Below are 25,264 nucleotides of genomic sequence, written 5' to 3'. Positions count from 1 at the left end.
TACTGTATTAAAGACTGTCAAAGAAAATGTTTAAAGCTATTTATATGTATAGTAAGATTATATTTAATCAGGATCCTGATTTTATGAGGTATCGACTAGCTAGACATGGTAAGCTAGTACTGTACCCAGCTGACAGGGAACATTCCCAGAATTTTTGCCAACATTATGTGATGGTCATCTCATTGTGCAGAGAATGTTCTTACTCTAACGTTAATAGAATGTTTCCATGTCAGCATGATAACATTATTACTTGAATATCCTTTTAATGCAATTACTGTTGAAAATGTTGATTTGTAAAAAATGTTATTTTGTAAAAGTGCCGTGTGTATACGGCAAACAGCTTTTGTAGAAGATATTTTGAAAAGGCTAAGCTAACACACTTTGACTGACATAATATTATAATTTAACTGCAACATATTCTCTACAATAGTCACCCTCGTCAGTCTTTTCCTGGTTAGCATCACAGTGGGAGCATATCTAGTAATGTAGGCATAACAGATCTATCTTGGGCGAGTCCATAGACTATAGCTAATTCAGGGAGAGACCCCCAATGTTCCCAAGCCAGCTGGGGGATATAATCCCTCAGGCTTATCTTGGGTCTGGGTCCTCAAGACACACACTGACCCAGGGGTTCAAAATTATGGCAAATTTTGATATTGAGATTTTGACATTTAGATTGAAGTGCAGCTTTTAACCACAGACATGCTATTTAAAAACTTAAGTGATTAACAAAAATCATTATTTGGACAAGATATTCCCAGGACCAGTAATGACCAACTATAGCTGAGATTCCATATTGATTTATCAAGTCCACTAAAATCACTTCCATCAATTCAGTACGTTTGGACATTGAAGTAGCTCATTAACTGCTCTGGCATCTGTTTTTTAGAAGAAAAAGAAAGAAACGGATGATGATATGGCAGCAGAGGGCGAGAACTTGCCTCCGATGAACGAAGTGGGATCTTGGAGACAGATGGAGGACATTGTGGAAATAAGGGAAGAGGAGGACGAATGAGGAGCTACAGCAGAGGTGGAAGGTGATGGGAAGGCTGGGGTGTCCTTCTGCTTACCGAGATGGCTTTGAGTGGCTCGCCAGCCCCCAACGTCCCTCTGGCTCATCCAGCGCAGGTCTTCCATATGCCAAGATGACCCGACTTGTGGGCACCGGCAGTGGACAGGCTTGTAGTAGAGCAACATTCTGCGTCCACAACCGCGATGTCAAAAATTCCCCTCCTCTGTGCTGCTGTCCCACATTCGACAAACGGTTTTAAACGTGTAACACGTGTCGGCCGTGATTTCTTGGTGAATTCTGTGGCTTTTTGTGGAATGTATGGGGAGACGAAGAAGAAACGGACTGGGGTCTTCATTCAAGGATCTGGGCTTTGTGTTTGTCATTAAGCTACAGAACTCTCTTCCTCCCAATTAAACATTTAGGCTTTCATCACACTAAGAGTAGATAAAAAAAAGGTCATTATAATGTGCTGAGTGTGAAATGGAAACAATTGTTTTAATTGCATTTGACTGCTGAGTTGGTGCTTCGGAGACATTTAAGATTTTTTTCCCCGTTTCATTACATTGTGTGAATTCTGGTTTATTTTGTATGGGTGATATAGTATTTGTGAGGCCTGATTGTGATAACTTGGAAAATCAAGCTTAAATGTCTGTTCACAACAGGTTTTCCTTTCCGTCTGGGAACTGAGCTCGAGATGAGTCATGTCTCCATGACTTGCATGCTAATTTACAGTTTCTTTTATGCCAGCAAAGATTCACGAGTTCAGCATGTACAAGCATTCATAAACTGTGCTTCTGTTGTATTTATTATTAATGTTATTGTTATTAGTCTGAACATCCTTGTGGGTTGGAAAATATCACCAAACTCTGACTTATGTTGAAATACTGGTACCAAATGAGAAAAGCCCTTTTATGGATTATTTGTACTTATATGTCTTATTTTCAAATGGTTAATATATTATATAAATACTATCACATACAAAGCACAAAAATAAATATTTTATTTCAGTAAGAGACAGGTACACCCCAGTTCAAACACATATAATATCAGAACAATGTTTAGTCAATAAATGTTTGTCTTATTTATTGTTGAAGCCAATGTGTATTCATTACACTGAAAACCCAAAACTGTTGAAGTTATAAAAATATATATTTGCCGTTATATAGTTTGTCTGCCTTGACCTAACGGTATGGCAGCTGCATTACTCTTTATAGGTAGGTGCTGGTAATTTTTAATCTGGATAGCCTGAGATGTGGAAGAGTATAATAAGTTAGCAGGGGCTGAATTGCTGTAATTTCGCATAAACACAAACGGGGGCAAAATAAGCATATTGGTGTTAATTTGTCAGATTTAACTGTAGATTCTCTTCCGTAAACATTTTGTATGGAGTATAATAGTAGTTCAATTTCAATATAGGGCTTTTTCTTATACGTTAAACGTAAAATCTTTGTAAAATTGGGAGACTGGCTACTGCTAGTTTGGGGGAATTAAGAAAATCATCATTGGATTCCCTCCATAATCGTCTTTGATATTTTTGCTGTCATCTGCCAAAGATGTCAGTTCAAAGACTTTTGTTTTTGTCATGGAAAAATACATTATGTTTCTGGTGCTCTGGATAAACAAGCTAAAGGAAGTTGGTACGACCTCTGCCTCGTTGGTGCGGAAAACGACAGTACTTAACGTCACGCATTCTTTAATGGATATTTGCCTGAGAATTATATTTTGAGCAGATTATGGTAAGTGTCAGCTGCTTGGGGGTATTCCTTCAGAGCTTGGTCCTCTGTGGGGCTGCCTCGCCCAAATCAAGATGTTACGTGGGCTTCTGGGATTTTGGGTTCTGCCAGTTTGTTCACGGGGACGTTGTAGTGACGATCATCCTCGGTGACAAGACAGACACAGGGCCAGTCGTCTTTGTGGTCGTCAGGGTAGTAGGTCACAAACTCTTCTGTGTCCACTTTATAGAGACGGTAGACTTGGATGGTCCTTTGCAGGGTGTACCCCAGCAGAAACATCTCCACCTACGGCAGGCGAAAGGTCTTTTGTTTCCTCACCAGTTCTATAGGCACTGAACAAATTTTGTGATTTGTTTTCCCAGCAGCCAATAAGTGTTTTTTATTTTCTTTTCTTTTTTTTTTGGTCAACAGGCCCAAAGATTCTATTGACAGCTTGTACCCAGGTTCTACCCAGGATATGTGCTGTAATTGCAAATGGGTGGACCTCTAACAAGGCAGGATGCAATGATTTTAGATGTATACTGAGGATGTGAGCAGTGTTAAGATGTATTTGATAGTGTTTATATCATGTTTATGATGTTTATAATGTAGGGTCTTGTAACTAAATTCTACGCTTGTTATGACTCAATACGTCCATCTGCACTGACTAGACTCTCCCTTTGCTTCTGCCCATCGCCATGTAAAACGATAAAAAAAGACAAAAAAATCCCCAGTGGAAAATGTAACAAAACTTGAAGAAAATTTGAATATAATTGCTAGAATCCCTAGAGCTATACATTACAGAAATAAAATAGATATGTGTTTAACAATTTTGTCATCTACATCGGGTTGCTTCACTTTTACTTTCATACATTTTTGATAATTGTTTTAAAATTTTCTCTCCCATTTTCAGCTAATCTTAAGGTATTCAGAGGTCTGCTTTAATTTTTTTTTTTTTTAATATCACGGTGATTAGACCATGCAGGCTGTTTGTTGTTTCTGTTATTATTACTGATAACAGTATGACCACACGCCCAGATGCCATACTGTTGAGTACCTTTTAAAATCCAGCAAACTTAAGCATTTAACCAACTGAATTAGGTTCCTGGCACAGTCATAAGTCTCAGTCAACAAAGACGGGATTTTCCATGGGGAGGCTAATTGACAGTTAGCAGACCGTGTTTTGATATGCATTAATCATCAAGGGGATTTTTTTTCGCTGGTTAGCTTCTGGCGAGACCATTATGACGAGATAAACCACTGGACTACCCTTCTTGAGAAAGTAGAAGATACATATTTGGTGTTTTCCCACCCATACTATTTCACCAAAGTGTGCAATGCGTCATTAATTATTGTGTTAGCAGTTAAAAAGCAATAGATATACCCAAGATATAAAAACAGTTCAGTTATCTGAGAGTGAGTCACAAGACATACAGAGCTGTATGTACATCTAATACTGTATGTCAGAAGATCCAGCAGAAATGCACTTTAATTACGTAACTTGTGATAAACCGACAGTGTCATACATGAAGTCAATGAGCTTAGTGTAACCTGACTCACAGCATCCTTCGAAAAGGTGGCTGGAGTGACGTCCCCTGGAGAATGACTGCACCAGCAGGATAAATCAAAGAGGTTTATAGTGTGTAATCATCCAGCTAGACGTATAATCAGTGTGTTATAGTGCTGTAAATAAATCTGAAAATTAATGAATGACAGAACAGCAGCGCATCTCAAGTAATGGAGTAAAAAGTTCAAAAGCTTAAAGAAAATGCATTAGGTTAGTAATCAACAGAGATGGGTAATTCAGGTCCAGAGAGTAAAAGTCCAGACTGGGATTTTGTTTCAACCAAGCAGCATAAATAGTCACAGACACAGATTATTCAACTGGTTGGTTGAAACAAAATCCTGGTCTGGACTTTCACTCTCTCGGCCTGAAACTTAGTGGCTTACAGATGAGGGCGCTGTAGAGCTCACCTGTTCCAGACCCCCGGTGAAACCCACATGGCTCAGGTGGTTGGCAAGGAACGTGCTTGGGTCCCCGGAGGTGTCGCGTGCAAAGAGCAGCCAGCAGAAGATGGGCACATCGTCGCCACGCTGCATGCAAGCATGCAGCTCCACTGCTGCCCGCAGCATCAGTAGCTTCAGCGCCTCCAGCAGCCCATACTCCTCCTCGCCGCCTTGGAAGACCTGCTCACAGATCTTCTGCCTCTCCTCGGCGTCACCCACCTGCACTGCCTCCTGGAACTGCACACCGCACCGAGGACATGTGATCCAGGAGAGATGGACGTGCAGGACGTTACCAAGGAAATGAAGGCAATACTCTAACGTACAGACACAGTGATACATAAGAATTACATAACATGAGGAGGAGACGATAACGTCTTTGATCAACACACACAGTACATGCATTGAAAGCTCATGTGTTTATTAAGTCTATTGCAAGCCAATTGTTTTCTTTAAACTTAAAAAATACTTGCCTACTTAACTGTCTCTAAGGTTGAGTGATGCCACAATGGAGTGAAAAAAAAGAAAAAGATGATTTTACATATTAAGTGATTACTTAAGATATTAAACTTGACATAATTAAAAGATTTAAACATGGCGAGAGTGAAAGTAAGACTGGAACAGTGCTAGGCTTTAACGTCAGGCTTTAACGTCAGGCTTTAACGTCAGTGCTAGGCTTTAACGTCAGTGCTAGGCTTTAACGTCAGGCTTTAACGTCAGTGCTAGGCTTTAACGTCAGGCTTTAACGTCAGGCTTTAACGTCAGTGCTAGGCTTTAACGTCAGTGCTAGGCTTTAACGTCAGGCTTTAACATCAGGCTTTAATGTCAGTGCTAGGCTTTAATGTCAGGCTTTAACGTCAGACTTTAATGTCAGTGCTAGGCTTTAATGTCAGGCTTTAACGTCAGACTTTAATGTCAGTGCTAGGCTTTAACGTCAGGCTTTAACGTCAGTGCTAGGCTTTAACGTCAGGCTTTAATGTCAGTGCTAGGCTTTAATGTCAGTAGAGACTATTTTGGCGAAAGCAAAGACGAGTGCTGTGAGCAAAATAAATGTACATCTTCATCTCTAAGTATGCAATGTGAAGATTGTAATCAAAAATGAATTTCCATTAGCACCAATAATATCATGGCCAAAGCACTTAGCGGAAAATGCAATGGAATATTTAGTTACTTAGAATCAATTGAACACGAGATAACGGATATGGATCCGGATCTTAAGCAAAACGTGCTTGTTTGTCGTGGTATAGAGAATCAGATTGCTTGTTATCGTAGAATGTATACTAAAAAGAAGAAAGTGTTTAAATGACCCTTGACAAATTTTAATTATTTAATTAATAAACATTGTTAAGAATATTGTACATGCTACTGTATACAGATTCAATAAACATTATGTATTGCATATTTGTTATTTTTATTTCAAGAGTATGATATTAACTTTATGGGTTACATATACTAAATTATTTTGAGATCAGTCAATAGTGTATGAATTATAATTTTTACCATTGATAATTATGTTTGACTAACACGGTTCATATCAGGATGTGGGCTTCAAGGCCTAAAGTCAGACTCATATAAACCTCTCCCTCCCATCCATCCAATTTTCCACAGCTCATTCAGTTCAGCTGTCTGGCACACTAACTTGAGGGAACAGTGAATCAATTAAAATGTACTCTAAAATGGAAAAAAAGGTCTACCAAATAATCGCACAGCTTTCTTTGATTAATTTCAGTTAATTACACCTTATATTAATACTTAAAATCATAAATATTTACACATTTAATACTTAAATTAATGTAGAATTAAGACAAAGGGGAGCAATTGGATCATTCTAATGAACTCATCACACTTATGACTTAGTATTTTCGGAAACGAGTGATGTGGACTGCAAGCCGAAGGCTGACAGCGACATCGCAATACTGTGTTCCTGAGTGATGCGGACTGCAAGCCGAAGGTTGACAGCAACATCGCAATACTCTGTTTCTGAGTGATGCGGACTGCAAGCCGAAGGCTGACAGCAACATCGCAATACCGTGTTCCTGAGAAGCTGCAGGGCATGCGTCAGCTGCTCCGTGGTGCTGAGTGCTTCGGTCGCATGGCACTGCAGTGGAAACCGCCACGATCCGACAAGCTCCTTCTCTGCGAGCATCTTCTCTGGTGGCTGAGAAATCAAAAACAAACCCTCAAAGTCCACCAGACGTTGCAGGAAGATAACCCAAAATATACTGAAAATTGTTGCTTGTTTGGAAGGTGTATTTACTGGACCGGAGAGCAAATCAAGAAGAATGCAAAACAAATACAATACATAATTTTCTGCAATGTCCACTGTGCCTGATGCTCTCTCAGAATTGTTTGACAAGTGACACCCTGCTTAATTTCTGTCAGAGACTCAGATGAAATTGCATACACTGAGGAACCACTAAGTTTGCACAAAATTTTGCACAAAATTTTCACTCCATATTTTGATAAACTCTAGGCATGTATAATCTCTTTGAAACTGGGAAAAAATGTTTAGTTTACATTCATTATTTATTAGATGCTTTTATCCAAATGCACAAGTCCGGAAAGCGTGGGGTCTCAGTGTAGGATCAGCTCTTTGACTCCTTTGAGGCATTTGGGGTTACGAACCCTGCTCAAAGAACCAATCGTGTCATAGTTACTCTCCCACCCATGGGATACAAACCCATGACCTTCTGGCCATGGGCACAGATCACAGATCTACTGAACTACACACAGCCTCCAGGACACAGCCCCTCTTCCCTCGTCACCAGAAACCTAAAAGCCACAGTGAGAGGCCGCTGGCAGCACGCGTGAGACCAAGGCGATTACGAAAAGCCGATTAGCTCGGGGGACAGCAGTACAGTGGGCTCATTCAGCAGTGCCTCAAAACAAAAGCAGCCATTGTTCACTGGCAGCAGTAATGGCAATGGTAGCTTTGTGGTTTCCTAGAAAACCTAGATGCTAACAGGAAGATGCTAACGGTGAATCCGGAAACGTACAGCTTCAAGCTAAAACATGTTCTCAGGTTGTGGTGGGAATGTGCTGGAAACAGAAAGGCAAACTAATAAAAACAGAGCAGCTACTGGCTTTACGGAAACACACCACAATGAAACAATTGTATTCATTGTCTAAAGGTCTAAAGCACACTTTAAAAGAAGTAAATAAATGAATGCAAAATAAACCACTTATACCTAACATAAGCAGACAAAAGGTCAAATGGACAAGGTAAAATCTATTCCCCTATATCTTGCACGGGTAACACTGAACTATGTCTTAACAAATCAGGTTCTAGGACCTCAGCCTTTACAAAGGAGATTTGAAATGAAATAGGAATAAACATACAAAAAGATAACAGCGGCGTCTTTTTATTCTAGCTATTGGTTTACTGGTTGAGCAGAGTCAGCCAGTCCCTGGAGCAAATGGGGTTAAGGGCCTTGCTCAGGGGCTCAATGGTGATATGATGGGATCTGACCTCATAACCCTCTGGACATGAATACAGATCCCTACCCTGCCAAGCTACATACCATCCACAATTAATTCACTAGGCAATGCTATGATGTCTGGCACCTACCAGAATGAGGTCTTCCTCCTGAATCCAGGCAGGAAGCTCTTCAATTTGGGTGAGGACTTGGAAGAGGGTGGCTCTCAGGGCGCAGTAATTATCTCCTCGGACTCTTCGAAGGCTCCCAAAATTCTGCGCTACCACCTCGTAGCCCTGAAGACCAGTCAAACGTTACTGCAGCCTCAGAGGTTTTGCATCAGTTTATTTCTGATGGAAGCTTTCAGAATGATCATGAATGAAGATGATGATGAAGACTGTAACATGAGGATCAGCAGCTAAGGCTATTCGGCTCACCTTTCTGATCAAGGTACATTTGGCTGTGTTGCTCTTCCACTCACGCTGACTGTACGTGAGAACGTCGACCTCAGCTTTCACGCTGCACTTATCTTGTACTTCTGGGGCTAAATTCAAGTGAGACGTTTCATTATTCACACGGCAAGATCAATACTACTTTACAAAATGCAATGAAAGGGTATCTGTATATCACTTAGCATGGTAGTAATAAAACTGGAAAATATACAGATAATCTGATAAAGTATGCAGATCATGATAGGTAATGCAGTAATATATAAATACAAAACATGGTAGCTGTACAAATGGAGGGGAAATGAGCATAATGAGTAGGGGGAAGGGAGATGTTCACAGGGCGCAGAATGATGAATGCTGTACATTACAAACAAAATCATGATTGGTCAATTCATCTAGTCTACTGTTTCACTTGTTTTAAATCCATTACTAATAATCCCTGTTTTAATTACAATGAACTGAGGCAGCATTTATTACTTAAATTCGAACAGAAATGAAAAAAAAATGACTCACCGGCCACCTGACTAAGTAGTTCCATCTTTTTAATATTCTCTTGTATAATTTCATCTTCGCCTCGGTACAAGTCCTCTTCACTGGTCAGAACAATGTAAACAAACATAACACAGAATGACCAATGAATGGTGGTCAGCCCACACATACCTTTATCATATATTTTCGCTACCCCAGGGTTATCTTTGAGATGACAAATGCAGCAAGCATTTTAACACACATCAGTAACCATCCATTGTGCCCTCATGTTGAGAATTCCAAAGACCAAAACATACTAAACAGTTTTTTGTTTAAACATGTAACCTATGGATAAGTTGTTGTACAGATTATGATTGTCACTTTTAATAAAAACTTGCAATGATCAAGACAGATTGAATTGTTGCTTATGAAAGACACACTTATCTAACACACCTTCATTATAGAAAATATAACCAGTTCCTCAAATGTGGATGTCATGCAGCTAGATATTTCATCCATTTCCCAGTTGTACAGCTTACAACTGTAGCTCTCATTTCGTGTGCATGATTGTGTATCCATTTATCTGTCTAACCTGAGCACACAATCATAACGTCAGACTCTCACAATGTTGCCAAAACTATTTGTTTCTATATACACACATTTTCAGACTCAGTGATCAAATTGTACCTGATGTTTTCACTCTCTAATGCTATCGTTTCTGTTGTCACCTCTACGGATTGAGTGGTGTCTACATCTTCGGCTTCTTCCGGAACCTGAGCCAGGATTTCAGACGGGCTGCTCTGCTCCTTCCCCCTCGCACTGGCCTTGCTCTCCTCAGCTGAAGTCCTTTCCTCCTTTTCCTCCTCTATTCCTTCTTCTGATCCTGGTTTCTGCTGTTCAGCTTCCTCTTCCACCAAGTCATCCAGGGATGGCACTTCTTGCAGATCCACAGGCTGATTCAAGTCTTCTCCACCTGAATAACTATCAGAAACAAGTGAAAAAGAGAGTTTAACAATATTGTTTAACATAATGGCTGTTATGGTGAGTATACATCATATTATTTTATTGACTAAAGCTACATTATCTCATGCGTACAATAGTCTTTTGCACTGCACTGCACTGCATACCGCATATTTTCTGTTGACTTCTGCATTCTTCTCAATATGGAAATCAACAATATATATACTAGGGTCATGTTTTGAAAACATTCTGCTGAACTTATCTTCACAGTATACATGCTGCCCCTCAATATAGGGTTTAGTGCTTGTGAAAATTTCCCCTGGCAACTTGCAGGCCACCAACAGTGATGAAAAGGCATCAAGCTAATTTGTCATTCACAACATCCGATTGGAGCTTGAGTACCTCAGCCTTTCAAAAGGTAAAACCTGTATACAGATACCTAAAGGGAAATGAAAGACCACCAAACCCAGTAGAATACATTTTAACTGCATCACTGCATACTCTGTAAAACTGGAACCACGTCGTCTCGTCTCTCTGTATACGTGTATATAACGGAGATCACTTTGACTTTTGAAACCACCATGAAAACCTGAAAAAAACCATGAAAAAGCTGCTAGTTTCTACAGGCTAATGAATTGGAAGAAGTGGTAATAGTGGTACTGATGCAAATCTGATTTATGATTTTGAACTTGGAGACTCTCCACTCCTCCTACCCACATTTATGGTCACAACAAAGTCACAGCCCGAACAAATCTAACAATCTTAAACAACAAAGACTTCAACAACAAAGTCAGAAGGTCAACCAACAATTGGCTAAAATTTCCAAGTCAACAAATTACTTCCCATGACCTTTACATTGTCATTATGTTGTGTTCCTTTATCTGTTAGGATAAGCAATTTAAACACAAGTTTGTACACCCCCAGTCTGGGTCTAAAGATGCTAGCTTTGGTGGTCTATGGCGCCACCTACTTGTCAGGCAGTAAAATGACTTTCCTGTGCCCACCTCTCACAGGTTTCAACCTGTTCTTCAAGGTCTGGTGCCTGAAGTTCACTCACGCAGTTGACTACACAGTTCTGTTCATCTACTCTGGTGGTCTCAGAACTTGTAACTGCGTTAAGCAACTTCACAGCAGGTTCTAGCAAACGGTCCTGCCCAATGCTGCCTCTTTCTTGCGATTTTCCATCAGTCACAGGAGCAATGACCCCCAGATCCATCATGTGAGCATTCCTGAAAAAAAAAAAACAGTTACCAAAAAAATAACTTTTTTCTGGTCATTTTTTTTTTGCATTGATGATATTCCCTGATAGTACAAAGAAAAAACCGTGGTGCAGCCAGTGAAGCTAACGCCATCCTAGAGCTACCAAGTGGCTATTTTGCTAGATGGCTGCAATTTCCATTCAAAATAAATTGTCAGACAATCAGGAGTTTAGATATCCTTAAGAAAATGTATTAAATATGTTTTGTTTTTTTTATTTATACTGTAGAATGGATACTTTTACAAGTGTCCATAGCCATTAGCTCCAGCTAACAATCGGCCTACCCAGAGTGAGTTTGCAGGAGGGCAGCATGACCAGCAGTACGTGTGACATTTAGATGAGGTACATTTTCACAAAGACCTGCTTCTCCCTGAGTATCCTTCATGTCCTGTTGGGCTTCAAGTATGAGAAATTGTGTCTCCAAGTGTCCACTCCCAGATGTAGGGGACCTCTCATCTTTACATTCGTGTCCAGCCTTGTGTGACCAGACATCTGTGGCTGTTGGGAACAGAGCTTCTCCATGTACACTTGCAGGATCATGGAGAAGGTCCTGGGGAGGTGCATTTCCTGCCTGTTCAATACAAGCATCTACACTTGTGGCCAAGCTCTCGACATGGTCTGGAATAGGGCATTCTTTGCTTTCAACACATCCTTTCCTTGTCTCAGAATCTCCATTCTGGTTCTTGCATGTGTGATTTTCATGAATAGGGTCATCTGTATAACTGATGTCTGTTTCTGGAGAGGACTCATTCAGGTCTTCTTCAACACCACACCGTTCCATCTTCTTTGCGGTGTCCAGCTGGCTGGGTTTTCTGAGATTCCTACCATGAGAGACAATTATTTGGAATATTGCAAACGCAAAAAAACAAATTCCATAAATTACTGACACTACATGTTCTTACTAACAGCTAAAATAACACGTTTACTGCTCTCAACGTCAGCAATTACTTAAAATATTAATATTTTATACAGTCTTCTCATTTCCACAGCATAGTGTACTAAAGCTGTAATTAACAAAAACTGCGACAAACTTATAAAGTTATTTAATTAACCTTGCTATATATCAAACAAAAAAACTACAAACTGAAGCACGAAAGATAGCAAACTAATCAAAACGTCGGTACTGAAAAGAAAACAAAGATCTGACTCCTCCTAGATCTGTAAAATAAAAAAAGAAGAGAAAGTACCCTTTTACACAGCTTAAATAATCGGACGTCTCTAGTAACAAGTTTATAGAACAACTTATGTTAATACAAATACGACAGCGGCCTTGGTTTTCAAGGAAAACCTTTTCAGCTGGTTTGAGTATCTACTGTAAAAGAACTGTAAATATTCCCAAGTAAGACATCTCTGAAAAATATTTAACATAGTGCAGAGTAAGAGTTAAAACAAGCATAAAGGCTGTTATGTCAAAATCCTATGTGCCCTAATTAAGTTTACCTCTAAAAACACAAATCTGTAAGAAACATGGTAGCTAAGAACACTGAGCCAGGCTGCAGAGTCTAAAGGTTGATTTATCCTTCTGCGCAGAATCCACATCCTAGGTGCCTGTAACGACATTTCTGGGGAAGTGCCAGTCCTTACCCTGGAACCGTATTTACCAGTATATGTGGGCAAAATTTCTTTCAAAATGCCATGATTACTTAAATAAAGAAAACAACCACGATCATGGCAACTTCCACTTTCCAAAACACAGGCCACTGTTGTCTGCGAGTCTCGTGCCAGGACGTGTAAGAGAGTACCAGCATGAGGGGCCTATGTAAAGGCTTCATTGTTTAGGCAAAGTGGTGAAAATCTCCCACAGGGTTTCTAAAGGGAAATCAGAAAATCACAATTTATGTATTCACCTTTCTTCATATGCAGCGTCCTTGTTTCCATCCTCTTTATTCTCTTCAGTACTGGTCTGCTTACTGTTTGTGTCTGCGTTCCCAGCAGCGTTGAGCAAACTCTTCCCTTCATCAGCAGACCCTTTACAGTGTAACTGGTGACCACAGCAGCTCCCCATTTCAAACTGGACCGTTTTATTATTTCGTTACACTTTTTTTTTTTTACATGGGTAAGCACGCCAAAGGCATCCACGAAAGGAAGCACTGAGTCAAATGCATCTCCAGAGATATTACTTGGGATTCTGGAAAAGGAGAACAAATCAGTATACAGTCAGGTTGAAGTCTAACTCCCTCACACATACACCAGCTAACACAATGAGACGACTCACAGGCAGTACCTTAATTAAAACGGCAGCTTGAAGTCACGAATTCACCTTAAGAGTTGTTCTTTAGATATTAAGAGAAAATGCAATATGGGAGTATCCTACGAGACCGATTATAGATCTATAGATGTATAATATAGTCATATAGTACTTTTAAAGCGCATACCATCTCATGTTTTTTATCGTTAGAAAAGTACTAATACACTGGGCACTTGCTATCGAGTACTCATCATGACAGATAGTAAAATCTGGCCGTGTCCACACATACATTCTTTTGCAAATGAACCAAGAGTCGTCAATACGTGACACTGCGATATGCACTATTTTGGTCGGTGTTAGGGGTACAGAATTGAATGGCGTATTTATATAGTTAAATACATATAAAAATTACGAGATGACCTCCAGACAGCGCGGACAGAAATAAACACAGCGTTTAGCAACGTGCCTCTGTGATTAACCTAAACAAAACTGAACTGCAAGTTGAGGCTGAGTGAACAACTGAGTTTCTGCATAAATCAGATTTTGAGTAGGTACATAGATCGAAATTAATGTCAAAGTAGACATGAACATTCAGTAAATTACCTTAAATCGGTGCGGAAGGAGCCAGGAGAAGCGGGGAGGTGCGTAGTTTCACTTTCACTTTGAGGAGACAAGCAACGGGTTTTTAATTCCGCCCCCGAGAGGGAAGGACACGCTGCACTTCACTTTATATTAAATAATCACTCTGTTTTGCATACCTTTAAGTTCAACATATGTAAATTCACTTTTACAGTCCAAAGCAATTTCCTCTTAATTCTTAGTTCTTCAGCAAAAGCCCAAATGGGCTATATTCACACATAAACCTGTGCTTTCGAACTACTGACAGTCGGCGACAGCATGACCACCCACGGGAAATGGCGTCAACTACGGAGTACTTCGAAAAACGTTACTTCACTTCTATCTATCTATCTATCTATCTATCTATCTATCTATCTATCTAATCTTATCTCTGGATCACTCTAACTGATCATCCATCCATCCATTTTCAATACTAATATTATACCATATAGATTATAGAGCAGGGGTCTCCAACTCTGGTCCTGGAGGGCTACCGTCCAGTAGGTTATCTATCATACCTGGTTTCTGATGAGCCACACCTGTACTCAGGTAAATACCAGGAACAGGTGCAGCTCATCAGAAGCCAAGTGGGACAGAAAACCTACTGGATAGTAGCTCTCCAGGACCGGAGTCGGAGACCCCTGGTATAGAGTTATAAAAGATCATGGTCAGTTTTTATAGTATTGCAACTAAACAGCATAACATATAATAATACATTATTATTATTATTATTACTATTATTATTATTAGGGTGGAATGGTAACATGGTAGATTTTATGCTGGTTTCCTCTTATAGACCAAAGACAGAGAAAAGCAAACTGTTGTTCCCCTGCCTGGTACTCCAGGTCCCCCATGACTGTCTAAGGGATGAGTGGGATAAGTGGCTGGAAGACTGGATAGATAGAGCAGCATTTGCGTAGGGCGACAGGAGGCTGTGCACAGATCCCAGCAGTGTTTAGAAAAAAACTCCATAATAGAAGTACGAAGATAGAACACTGAAAGTTCAGTGTGACCACAAATCCTGGGAGGAAACTACATCACTCATAGCAACTGAGACAGAGATTCTGAGATTACAGAAATACACATGCATTACAGGGCACTTTGCTGCAGACACTCAGCATAAAGAGAGAAAGACAAAAGACTCCAGTGACAATAAAAAAAAATAGATGCAAACAAATGTAACGTGAAATTCAGAGGTAAATGAGCTGTGATAGTCTGGAGTCAGCAATTATGCTATTCATCATGTTTTGCCAAAGTTACTGTTATAGATCCAGGGAATGTATATTGGCTCAGTATCCATGACGTCGTAAAGACCTACACAAGAAAGAGCGCAGAGCTGATGATACAAAACGGCAGAGAGAGACAAAGGGTCCCCGCACAACATTCCTCTGAGGTCATGGGCAAGAGGTCCAACAGATTTATTCAATAACAGAGACAATCATGTTACTGTAGAATATTTCTCAAAGTTCACAGAAGGTGACTACCTCCCAGACATCAGATCAATCGCTGTTATTCACAAGCTGAAAGGTCACAAGGTGCACCCTGGAATTTCTGACCCCTTGCTAATGGATCACAGCATTACTTGCAGGAATTCAAGCAGTTTAGTAAAGACAGTGAGCATGCAACATCATCAACTGCCTATCACTGACATAATTACAAAGCATAGCCCATCCATCCATCCTAAATCGCTTATCCTGGTCAGTCACGAGGGGACCTAGAGCCTGAAAAGCATCATCTTCTGTAAAAATGACTAACAGAGTAAAGAAAATGGGCAGTCTGATCCTTACCTTGTTATTCTGAAATATAGAAGCACACCATCTTAAAGTTTCAATGCCAAACCAGCAGAAAAAGGTTTGAGAGCAAAATGACAAGAGCACTGCTACCACTGTGAGAAAGCGGTCTGTGGTGAAGGCAGTCTACACCTTTAAAGGTAATCTGAGACAAGCTGAGTATTACGAGGAGGAATGCAGCAGGAGGAATGCAGCAGGAGGAATGCAGAAGCTGCAGGAATGGAGAAGAGTGAGACTGTAGGCCGAACTGAAAAGCCAGGGCACACAGAAAACACTCCAGAAACAATTAGGTAAACAAGTAAATGAATGAATATGGTTTAAAAACAAAAAAACACAGCCCCTGTATCTCAACATATAGAACATTGTGCTAACAATGCAAGGGTCATGGGTATAATCACAGGAAACATACATATATTGTAACTCTTCCCCCTACTCTGGATAAAAGCTTCAGATAAACGAGTTAATGTAAATTTCTTTAATGAGCTTTTAAAGCATTATTCCATTAATGGTAGACATGGAGAAAACACCTACTTTTATTTATGAGATATTCAAAACCTGAAACCCATAAAACAGCTTTCACAAAACCGAAATATGAGTAAATGAATGTTTTAAGTCAGTTCTTTGACATCAGAGCATAACATCAAAAGTAACTGTCATTAAACAGAATGGTGTATATAATCCTTAACATAAAAAAATGTAAAAACAGAATTCCAAAACCTCATTCACTTGTGTAGATTCAGAATGTAAACACATTCTAATTTTTCCTCTAGAAAGGATTAATTCATTATTATTAGAATATTAATTACGGCAGCTATTTTTACAGCATTAGTGAAAACAGTATTTTACAGCAAGTAACTCCATGAGCACTGGGACATATTTATAATAATAATAATAATAATAATAATAATAAATCATAAAACTGAAGGGTGAAACATGCAGGTGTTTCGAAACTCATCCTCTCACCGCCCATCTGCCATCGTGGTGAAAGTCAAAGACCTACAATGCAGAAGGTCCGCAGTCCCGTTCACTTACATTTCAGTATAACAAACAATTAAAAAATTGACTGCAGCTGGCACAGATAAAGACGTCTGCTTAGCAGACAGATGTGTATGATCACAACACAACTAAGTACTCATCAACTGCTTTATATGATTGGACAGTCCTTCAGGGAGCCCCAATTCAGCCACCAGGTCCAAGCAGGTCTTCATTAGCTGCTCAAGCCTTTGTTCCAGACTGAACGTGTCACACGTGGGGTTACGACAGACAGACAGAGAGGAGAGGTCTCCCTCCTCTGCACCCTCCTCACTGCAACAGTCTGTCATAGCGCAATCCTCTCCCTCAGATGCAGAGTCAGTCCCCCGGACCATCAGGTCCTCAATATGGTCCATGACATCCCGCACATTGGCCTGTGGATGGAGCTTGGCCATCTCCATGTTCTTCACCATCGCCTCCTCATGCTTCACCACGTCCTGAAAGAGCTGCCTGAGCAACGGGGAGTTCAGTTGCTGCTGTTGACACCAGCACTGCATGGCACTATAGGTAAGGAGACAAAGACAGACATGGAATCGGCTATAACGCTTAGTTTTCTGCATTTTACGTCTTATTTTTACGGCTGATGCTTTTATCCAAAGCAATGTACATTTTTGAGAAAGTAAGGTCAGCCAGTTGCTCAAGAGCCTAACAATGAACTGGGACCTTCTGATTACATGCACAGTGTCCAAACCCGCTGGGCCACACAGCGCCCCCTATGGTTTATGCGGGAATAAACACACAGCAGTGCAAGCTGCATAAAGGGGCTGTTTAAGCCTTTGCATTTGATCACATGGTTGTTGTAAAGAATGTAAAAGCCCATCATAAAATTAGGTTTTGTCAAATAAAACGTACTCTTTACATATGTGTAGTGAATTATTTACACACTTTAAACACTAACATACAAAAAAAGAATATACAATAAATTTTAAAGCTATAATATTAGTAAATGTATTTACAAAAGGCAGTGTACGTCAGAAAGATGTAAAAGTAGAAAACAGTGACACAACAGTATAAAGCAGGAGGGCGTGCAGCTCAGCAGGCTAAGCCCCTGGGCCTATGCCCAGAGGGTCACTGTTTCAAGTCTCAGCAGAATAGTAATAGGGGCTCTTAAGTAAGGCCATTAACACCCAGCTCCAGGGACCCTGCAATGCTGGCTGACCCTATGCTGTAACCCCCATATTTGCTTCGTACACTGTATGTGTATCTCATAGAAAGCAAGATGGAGTAAACGAAAAGAGAACCTCCCCACGGAGATTAGTAAAGTATCACTATTCTACTGTAAAGAGGAATGTTAGCTGCTAGGAGTCTTCACGTAGTACACTTACGGGACCTCATTTCGTACACTGCGGGAAGAAATTGGATTCAAGAGTATGGAAATTATTAATTCAGTTAAATATTCTAGGCACGCACAGACATTTGAGAAGACAGTACTGTATTTCACGTTTTTACCTCACGATCCCTTTCAGCTGTCCAATGGCGACCATCTTCGCTGCTCCTTCCCTGTAGCCGACATTAAACCCGTGCTGTAGGGAGGCCTCTTTACCGGCGTCGACGCCATCTCGGTACCCTTCCTTACAGAAACCCAAGGTGAGCATCACTGTCCATTATCGCTTCAGCCCCGTCTATAAATTCAACTGTGTTTATTCATACAACATAACTGTCCGTTCAAATATTATCCTCAGATGAAAACTTTATTACGAAATAGATATTTCGTAGATAGATATTTAAAAGGTTGATACGCTGTAAAAAAACGAACCCTGTGCCGACTGAATACATTTACAAATTTAGCAGATTCCTCAGCTGACAGAAAAGCATGCTACTAATGTACCTTCTCACGCTTCTCCATATTAGTCCTCCACTCCTTATTTTGGAGACTGAGATCATCTTCCTCTTCATAAAAAACATCATCCCCACTGCTTGGAAGGCTTTTCACCCAAGACATCGCTCAGTTTAAAGATTATTTTATTTCATAAACTAGAATTAATTCAATGACGGCTTCTTGGGCTATAAACTCCACAACCCAACTATCACGCCGGACCGGAAACCGCATTTTATGACGTCATCATCGCGCGTCAATCTTCAATTTTTTTAGGCAAGCGCATGCGCAATACACTATATAACTGGACTCGAGTTTGCTGCCATCTACCGGGCGCAGACAAAACAACGCAAACATCCCCGGAAAAAACTTCTTTGATGGATGCCAGGAGAAGACCCTAAACATTCTCACATCCTTAGTTCATTACTTGTATGCTTTTTCCTAATCAAAATGCTTTATTTACAATGACAATTCATAGTTCTTGGTTGATGTTCTTTGTTCAACGTCAGATTCAGATTCAGATGCTTTATTGTCATTGTTTCCACAGCAATGAAATTTTAATGGTGCGTCCATTCCAAGGTCACATCAAAACCGTAGACACACTAGTAACAATAAAACATCAAATAAATAGAATAAAAATAAACAATAAATAAACAAACAGACCAGCACGATAAAGTAGCCATATCCCATAGTTTCAAGATATTGCCCGTTTCACCTATTGCGCTTGAAAAACAGCATTAAATTTAAGCGATGACTCCAACTTATTGTAGTTGTAACCATGAGACTGTTTTATAAACATGAAGGTGCACTAGATCAGATTGTCATCTTGGCAGCATTCAGCATGGTGATGGCTGAAGGATAGAAACTGTTTTGTAGTCTATTAGTTTTAGTCTTTATGGATCTGAAACGTCTGCCTGAAGGTATGTGGGGTCTGTCTGTAGGATCTGCATTCCAGAGTGTGATGGGTCCTATAGAATCTTCTGGATGTTCCTGAGGCAACGGGAACTGTGCACTTCTTCAGGTGAAGGAAGGGGGCAGCCGACTATGACCCTGTGGAGCTCTTTTCTCTGTGCCACTGTGCAGCTGGAGAACCATGCACAGAGACAGTAGGCTAGGATGCTTTCATCTGTGCAGTGGTAGAAGGATACCATCAGTTTCTCAGGGATGCCGTTCATCCTGAGAACTCTCAGGAAGTAGCGTCTCTTTTGGAGCTTTTAGACCTCTTTTGAATCTTAAGACCTTTTCCACACCTTCTCCCCGTTGATGATGAGTGGCTGGACGTCGTCTACTGTCTTCCTAAAATCATGTTACTTTTCACGTTTATTTTGGACAGAATTGCATATTCGTTCTTGTAGTGCAGTGACCAAAGTTCGATAAAATTACACCTACTACAGGAGTACTGTAACAGACGTGAAGCCATTCTGCTGACTGCTATAATGAAACTCAATGAACTGTGCTTGTTTTTGACTTGACTCAGCTCAAAATTTGTTTTTGCTGTTAACCCTAGGTCAAGCAGGCTATTGAGTAGCCATCCGTAGTCACCCAGAGTCAGGGCACACGAGGATGTATCAGTATTTTTCCTCAGAAAATTATGCTATTCGTCAACTGAGTTTGTTTTTATTTGCATTCGTATATTTATCAGAAGGTTTTGTCTAAACATAAACCTAATAAGAATTATTCAAATCAATGACAAGCTTAAACATGAGACCACTCACGATGCACATCTGACCAGGTAAAGGATTGCAGAAGAAGATATAGCAGTCAGCGGCTGGAGGGCTAGTTGAAGTATTCCAGAAATAGATGGCTTTCTTGAAGGTTTAGAAGGTTTCTGATGAAAAGATGTGGATCCACCACCGAGGAACATCAAGAGTGAGACACCTCAGGTGGTGGAGGGCACTCCAGGTGGCATTGGCTGGCTGAATGAAGAGAGCAAGATGAAGTGTAGGTCTTTGACAACAAGTATTTTCTGCAGATTACACATGCTAAGTCACGTAGGGCACCTGGGGGTCTTTGGATTGAGGAAGGAAATCAAAGAACCAAATGAACCACAAATATGGAACCCTGGAGGAGACTTGACCCCAGCTCCCAGAGGTAGGTGGCAACAGTGCTAACCACTGCACCACCATGCCGCCCACCCAGACACATGCTGAGGTTAATTGGAGTTGCCAAATTCCCCATAGGTGTGAATGGTGAGTGTGCCCTGTGATAGGGGTGGTGCCCCATCCAGGATTATGTGCCCATAACTTCTGGGACCCCAAGGAAGACAAGTGAGTATAGAAACTGGATGGGTTCTTCATGGTATGTGGGGTCTGTCTGTAGGATCTGCAGGAAGATCCAAAGGATTAACATGAAGAAAATAAGCAAATGGCCCATTAGATGGCAGCATTGTTCAATTTTAGACCCAGAATCTGATCGTCTGATTTTAATTCACGTCTACTTCCATCGCCTGTCCATCCATCCATGAAAATACGTACTTACCCAGCACATGGCCATGGTGATCTAGAGTTAGTTTTTTTATATGAATTGATTACTTCATTGATTAGTTAGAAGGTATATTTATGATTGGAAACGGGGGAATGGGCTTGTCTTTAAACTGCGTTTTCAGGTCCTTAAAAAAAACAATAATTGGTTAATTGTGTAATATTTTGAAGAACTAATTTGTAGTAATAAGCACATCCACTGATAATTTGGATTCACTTATTACAATGAATGTTAATAATGGCATCTTACCTTTGTAGCAATGCCTTTTGTGTAAAAGTAACTTGATATCACTAGCAATTAGTGGCCAGGCACTTAGACATGTAGTAAAATTACAGGTCTGAAATGTACAGGGGGGACCATCCCCCACCCCAGCCAGCAAAATCTACTGTGTGCAGCAGTTTCCTGTTCCGTGATTCTCCTGGAATGATAGTGTAGAGCCTGCTAACGATACACCCCATCTGAACACTTTTTAATCCAGACTGAAGACGGATCTTTTCTCCCCGGCTTTCGATTGGTGCGAGTGTCTTTCTTTTAAGGTCATGTTGTGTTTTTGTTCTAATCCCTATTCGTCTTAGCTTGATTTGTTTGATTCTTTTATGAACTTTATTTATTTTAATTGTGCTCTACGATTACATTTTGATTTGATTTGAATAAACTTTGAATACCTTAACTTGCAATTATCAGTGCGATGGATGCTGACAGTGTGTTTGGACGTATTTAGCTGGAACTAGGCTAAAGTTTCGGAAAATAAACAACAGGGAAAAGTGAAAGCTGTCTGACAAAATCACCAAAAGAATCAGTATAGCCAAGTATAAATAACTGACAATTGCTATGAATGTTACATTTTTTATAATTTTGTATTATGTACAGTAACTTGTGACAAAATTAACCTATATATTCATACATTTACAATGACTTATTCTCTTGAAACTATAAGTCTTAAGTCTATAAGTTGTGCTTGAGGCAACAAAAGTTTACCCATCGGGGCCCCTCAGCTCATTCCGTTGACTGGGTGGGGGGCTCCTGTATCGGCTCTTGGAAAACAACCCTAACCTTCACCAGCAGGTGGAGGCAAACAAACATCTACAGTACGGTCCAACGACGTCAACTTCATGCCGCCAAAGGTTCCTGCTCAAACCGCTTGTCCGGTTGCTCTCATACACGATATTCTTTGTTTTTCAATCTCAGCAATTTTTAGCACTATTTTTGCCTGCTTAGGAAAATATTTACAAATTAAAGTCACATAATGGCTATGCGCGATATACGTAGATGACATTTTAAACTATTGTATTAATGAAATAATTGGCGAATCAGCATAAAGCATTCAAAACGAATCTAATAGAGGTTTTATGCTTTTATGTAGTTCTGCATGGAGAGTATGAAATTTACAGCAGCGCTTTGGTGATTAATTACCAAGCAGATTTTGATATGTGCAAACAGCAAGTGATTAATTCCAATCTTGTGAGTGGTTTCATGAGTGAGATCCATAACTAATACATCTGAAAGTGCTTCCGAATTCTGTCATTTTTATGTGTTGTGTACTTATAAAATACATCTATCACATAAAGTTAGGGCAATTCATTGGTGACGTGAAGTTTAGTATCGTACACTATTACGTTTTTTTTTTGAAGAATGTATGTATTTACCGAATGATTTGGAAGTAAATGTAAAATAAAACTGGAATATATAAAAATAAAATATAATTCATAAATGGTATAGTATAATTCATAAATGCAAAAAGAATAGCTATAAAATGAAATAATTCAATGCTGAGCTTACTACTATCAAATATGAAATATAATAATTTAATATTATTTGAAAATACCCTGATTCTTTTAATAATTTCATAGCCAATATTCACAGAATAGCACCATATGAACAGAACAAACTTGGTATAACACTTTATGAGGTTTTTGTGGTCAAACACACAAGTAAAGTGTGATTTTAATGACACATTATTTACACTATGCTAAAATCCTTTTTTTTTACCTACTTTGTTTTTTTACCCATCCTCCTTGTCACAGTCACGTCTCCAGTGGGCCCTGATTGAAGCCCTTAATGCTTCGAAGCACAGCAAGATGGAATATGCCAAAAGAGGCATTCCAACACGGCTGTACTCATGCTTGTGAAAATGGCGAATAAAGCATCATTTTATTTGATTTCATTTCCTCTTTCCATCCATCCCTCTTCCAGCTGCGTAGCCTGGTCACACCCGTGGGGCACAAGGTACACCCTGAATGGGGTGACCGTGTGTTCCCTGTACTGGACCGTACTCTCCAGTTAAAGTGTGAGTCTGGAGCAGGTGAACTTACTGGGGTAAACGTATCCTCTTGAAGGTCCTGTGCGGTAAACTTTGCATTAACAGCCTCTACGGTCAGCACTCTGAGCTCCTCTCTGGATGTTTGCAGTGAATCACAATTCATTAAAGGCCCATGAAACAAAGGAAGAGGCATTAATATTTAAGTGTGAAATTACTGTTGCGGGTACAAAGGGGCAAATCAAATGAATCGGACGGTGCTTCTGCCTCATCCCATCAGAGCGATGCTATGTGAAGCCCTTTCATGTCTGAAGTTGCCGGGAGATGGGGGCCGTCCTGAAGCGCTTTGTTGTTGGGTGTGAGGCACGGCATCAGGGGGCGCAGGTGGGTAGTGCAGAGATGGTCGCATGATGCCCATGTATGTTTTTAAGCTTTAAAGGTGAGCCGAGTTACTGCATTCGCTTGCGCTCGGCAGCCTTTAAAAGGTGCGGCACTGTGAGGTTGTTACACAGAGACACGTAAAGCTGCTGTCATCAATAAAACTTAACAAGATCCTCGGGAAATATTACATAGCTTCCAAGTGCTTCAAACTTACACAAAATGAATATTACTTTATACGATTAATTATTAAATGCTTACTTAAGCCTTCTGTTTGACTTAATATGTCATTCTTTTCTGGCAAAATCATTAATTTTAAAAGCTGTTGTGAAATATTTATGAATAGAAAATTTTTCTAGTGTTACAGTGGCTAGTAAATATTGATAGTCAGAATACGCACATAGGGGCCATAGTAAATTGCTATAATGATTCTGAAGATACTTTTGAATAATCATTGTAAAAATGTGAAAAATGTATTATCAGATACCTATACAAATAAATAATATAAAACTGTTATTGAGGTTATCATTACAAAAGCTAATGCTGAATGTTGTGACTGAAGTACGTTGTTTTGTTTTATAATTATAGGTGCAAAAAATAATGAATTCAATTGATTGTTACAAGCCACATGACACTTGTTTGCCTCACGATGGCTGCTGGTCACACTTTAAAGCCACTTAATGCAGTTCCCAGAATGCTCAGCTGGTGAAGGACCTCACCCTGAGCATGGGCTGTCTCCTATTACCCAGACCGTGGTATGATTCTGAGCCGGGTCATTAGCCGGCCTTGACCAGGGGTGCCGTAACAGTGGGAAATAATTGGCATTGTGCTGCCAGATGGGAGAGTTTGTGTTGACCGCAGTATGTCGGCTGTGTCTCACTCTGTTACTTTCCTAAAAGAATGTCCTTAATCATACAAAGCTGAAAAATATCATTCCTCAGTTGAAACTAGATGATTGCTGTAGCAAATCCAATCAGGTTCTTTGACCTTATCTTTGACTAATCCGTAGAAATTGTTAGTTGTTACATTATCGCTTTTTTAAATTTTGAATTAAAGCGGATCATCTGAATTATGTTCAAGGTTTACGGTCTCACCAGAGGCTTTCTAACTGAGATGACTCTTGACCGAACGCTGAATGCGATCAATCTGAAAAGACATTTTCTTTGCCTATTCTGAGCTTCCATTTAAAAGATGAAAATACAACAAATGTGAGCATTTTGGAAAAGTTTCCGGATCTCTCTGTCAGCGCGCTACGGTCCCCTTTACATTCCCACCTTTCTCTGCCAGTTCCACTCAACCGTCCACGTCACTTCTGTGAACGGTCCCCTCTATTACTCATCCCTTGTTAAAGTTTTAGCAAGGCAATATGTTATTTGCGATGACAAACACATTAGTCGTTCATCAATATTGCATCCCTCCTCTCTT

At 40.0% G+C, this 25,264-nt stretch overlaps 3 protein-coding genes across 25 annotated transcripts in view; 1 reads left to right on the top strand and 2 right to left on the bottom strand.

The window, feature by feature from the left end:
- LOC125736383 (progressive ankylosis protein homolog B) overlaps positions 1 to 2,097 on the top strand; it is a 40,577-nt gene extending 38,480 nt beyond the window's left edge. For all 18 annotated transcript variants that reach the window (XM_049006318.1, XM_049006317.1, XM_049006319.1 and 15 more), the window contains one exon: positions 890 to 2,097. In XM_049006318.1, the coding sequence (XP_048862275.1) occupies positions 890 to 1,015 (126 nt within the window). In that variant the 3' untranslated portion in view covers positions 1,016 to 2,097. The remainder of the gene's footprint in view (positions 1 to 889) is intronic.
- Positions 1,989 to 16,001, bottom strand: LOC125736337 (uncharacterized). Of its 4 annotated transcripts, XM_049006299.1 has the most exons (12): positions 15,873 to 16,001; positions 14,071 to 14,127; positions 13,127 to 13,407; positions 11,564 to 12,100; positions 11,026 to 11,250; positions 9,749 to 10,042; positions 9,107 to 9,186; positions 8,582 to 8,688; positions 8,297 to 8,440; positions 6,758 to 6,886; positions 4,699 to 4,968; positions 1,989 to 3,030 (listed from the first exon to the last, which is right to left on the bottom strand). In XM_049006299.1, the coding sequence occupies exons 3-12, from the start codon at positions 13,282 to 13,284 to the stop codon at positions 2,815 to 2,817; spliced, it is 2,160 nt and encodes a 719-aa protein (XP_048862256.1). In that variant the 5' UTR covers positions 13,285 to 13,407; positions 14,071 to 14,127; positions 15,873 to 16,001; the 3' UTR covers positions 1,989 to 2,814. The 4 variants fall into 4 exon arrangements, with proteins under 4 accessions (XP_048862256.1, XP_048862255.1, XP_048862257.1 ...); XM_049006298.1 differs by lacking the exon at positions 15,873 to 16,001 and having other exon boundaries at positions 14,071 to 14,358; XM_049006300.1 differs by lacking the exons at positions 13,127 to 13,407; positions 14,071 to 14,127; positions 15,873 to 16,001 and adding an exon at positions 12,720 to 13,083.
- Positions 15,488 to 18,965, bottom strand: otulina (OTU deubiquitinase with linear linkage specificity a). 3 transcript variants are annotated; one of them, XM_049006321.1, is made up of 3 exons: positions 18,736 to 18,965; positions 18,357 to 18,478; positions 15,488 to 17,408 (listed from the first exon to the last, which is right to left on the bottom strand). In XM_049006321.1, exons 1-3 carry the CDS (start codon positions 18,847 to 18,849, stop codon positions 17,000 to 17,002), a joined length of 645 nt encoding a protein of 214 aa, XP_048862278.1. In that variant the 5' UTR covers positions 18,850 to 18,965; the 3' UTR covers positions 15,488 to 16,999. The 3 variants fall into 3 exon arrangements, with proteins under 3 accessions (XP_048862278.1, XP_048862280.1, XP_048862279.1); XM_049006323.1 differs by having other exon boundaries at positions 16,391 to 17,408; positions 18,357 to 18,529; positions 18,736 to 18,874; XM_049006322.1 differs by having other exon boundaries at positions 16,391 to 17,408; positions 18,357 to 18,541; positions 18,736 to 18,850.
- Between the last annotated feature and the right edge of the window lie 6,299 nt (positions 18,966 to 25,264).

The sequence above is a fragment of the Brienomyrus brachyistius genome, chromosome 1 (assembly GCF_023856365.1).
Source record: "Brienomyrus brachyistius isolate T26 chromosome 1, BBRACH_0.4, whole genome shotgun sequence".
Classification (NCBI taxonomy): Eukaryota; Metazoa; Chordata; class Actinopteri; order Osteoglossiformes; family Mormyridae; genus Brienomyrus; species Brienomyrus brachyistius.
Note: the sequence above shows the minus strand (reverse complement) of the source record. Positions and strands in the feature narration are given on the sequence as shown.

Bases quoted from the DNA above. Each gene is read 5' to 3' on its own strand.
- LOC125736337 (XM_049006299.1), bottom strand. From the start codon at position 13,284: ATGGGGAGCTGCTGTGGTCACCAGTTACACTGTAAAGGGTCTGCTGAT. The intron at 8,441-8,581 runs GTGAGCCGAATA...ACTGGTCTTCAG, and splicing joins AATGTACCTTGATCAGAAAG to GGCTACGAGGTGGTAGCGCA. The intron at 6,887-8,296 runs GTAGGTGCCAGA...TTGATTTCTCAG, and splicing joins AGGAGGAAGACCTCATTCTG to CCACCAGAGAAGATGCTCGC.
- otulina (XM_049006321.1), bottom strand. From the start codon at position 18,849: ATGTCTTGGGTGAAAAGCCTTCCAAGCAGTGGGGATGATGTTTTTTAT. The intron at 18,479-18,735 runs GTACATTAGTAG...GGTTTCTGTAAG, and splicing joins ATATGGAGAAGCGTGAGAAG to GAAGGGTACCGAGATGGCGT. The intron at 17,409-18,356 runs GTAAAAACGTGA...CCTTACCTATAG, and splicing joins CAGCTGAAAGGGATCGTGAG to TGCCATGCAGTGCTGGTGTC.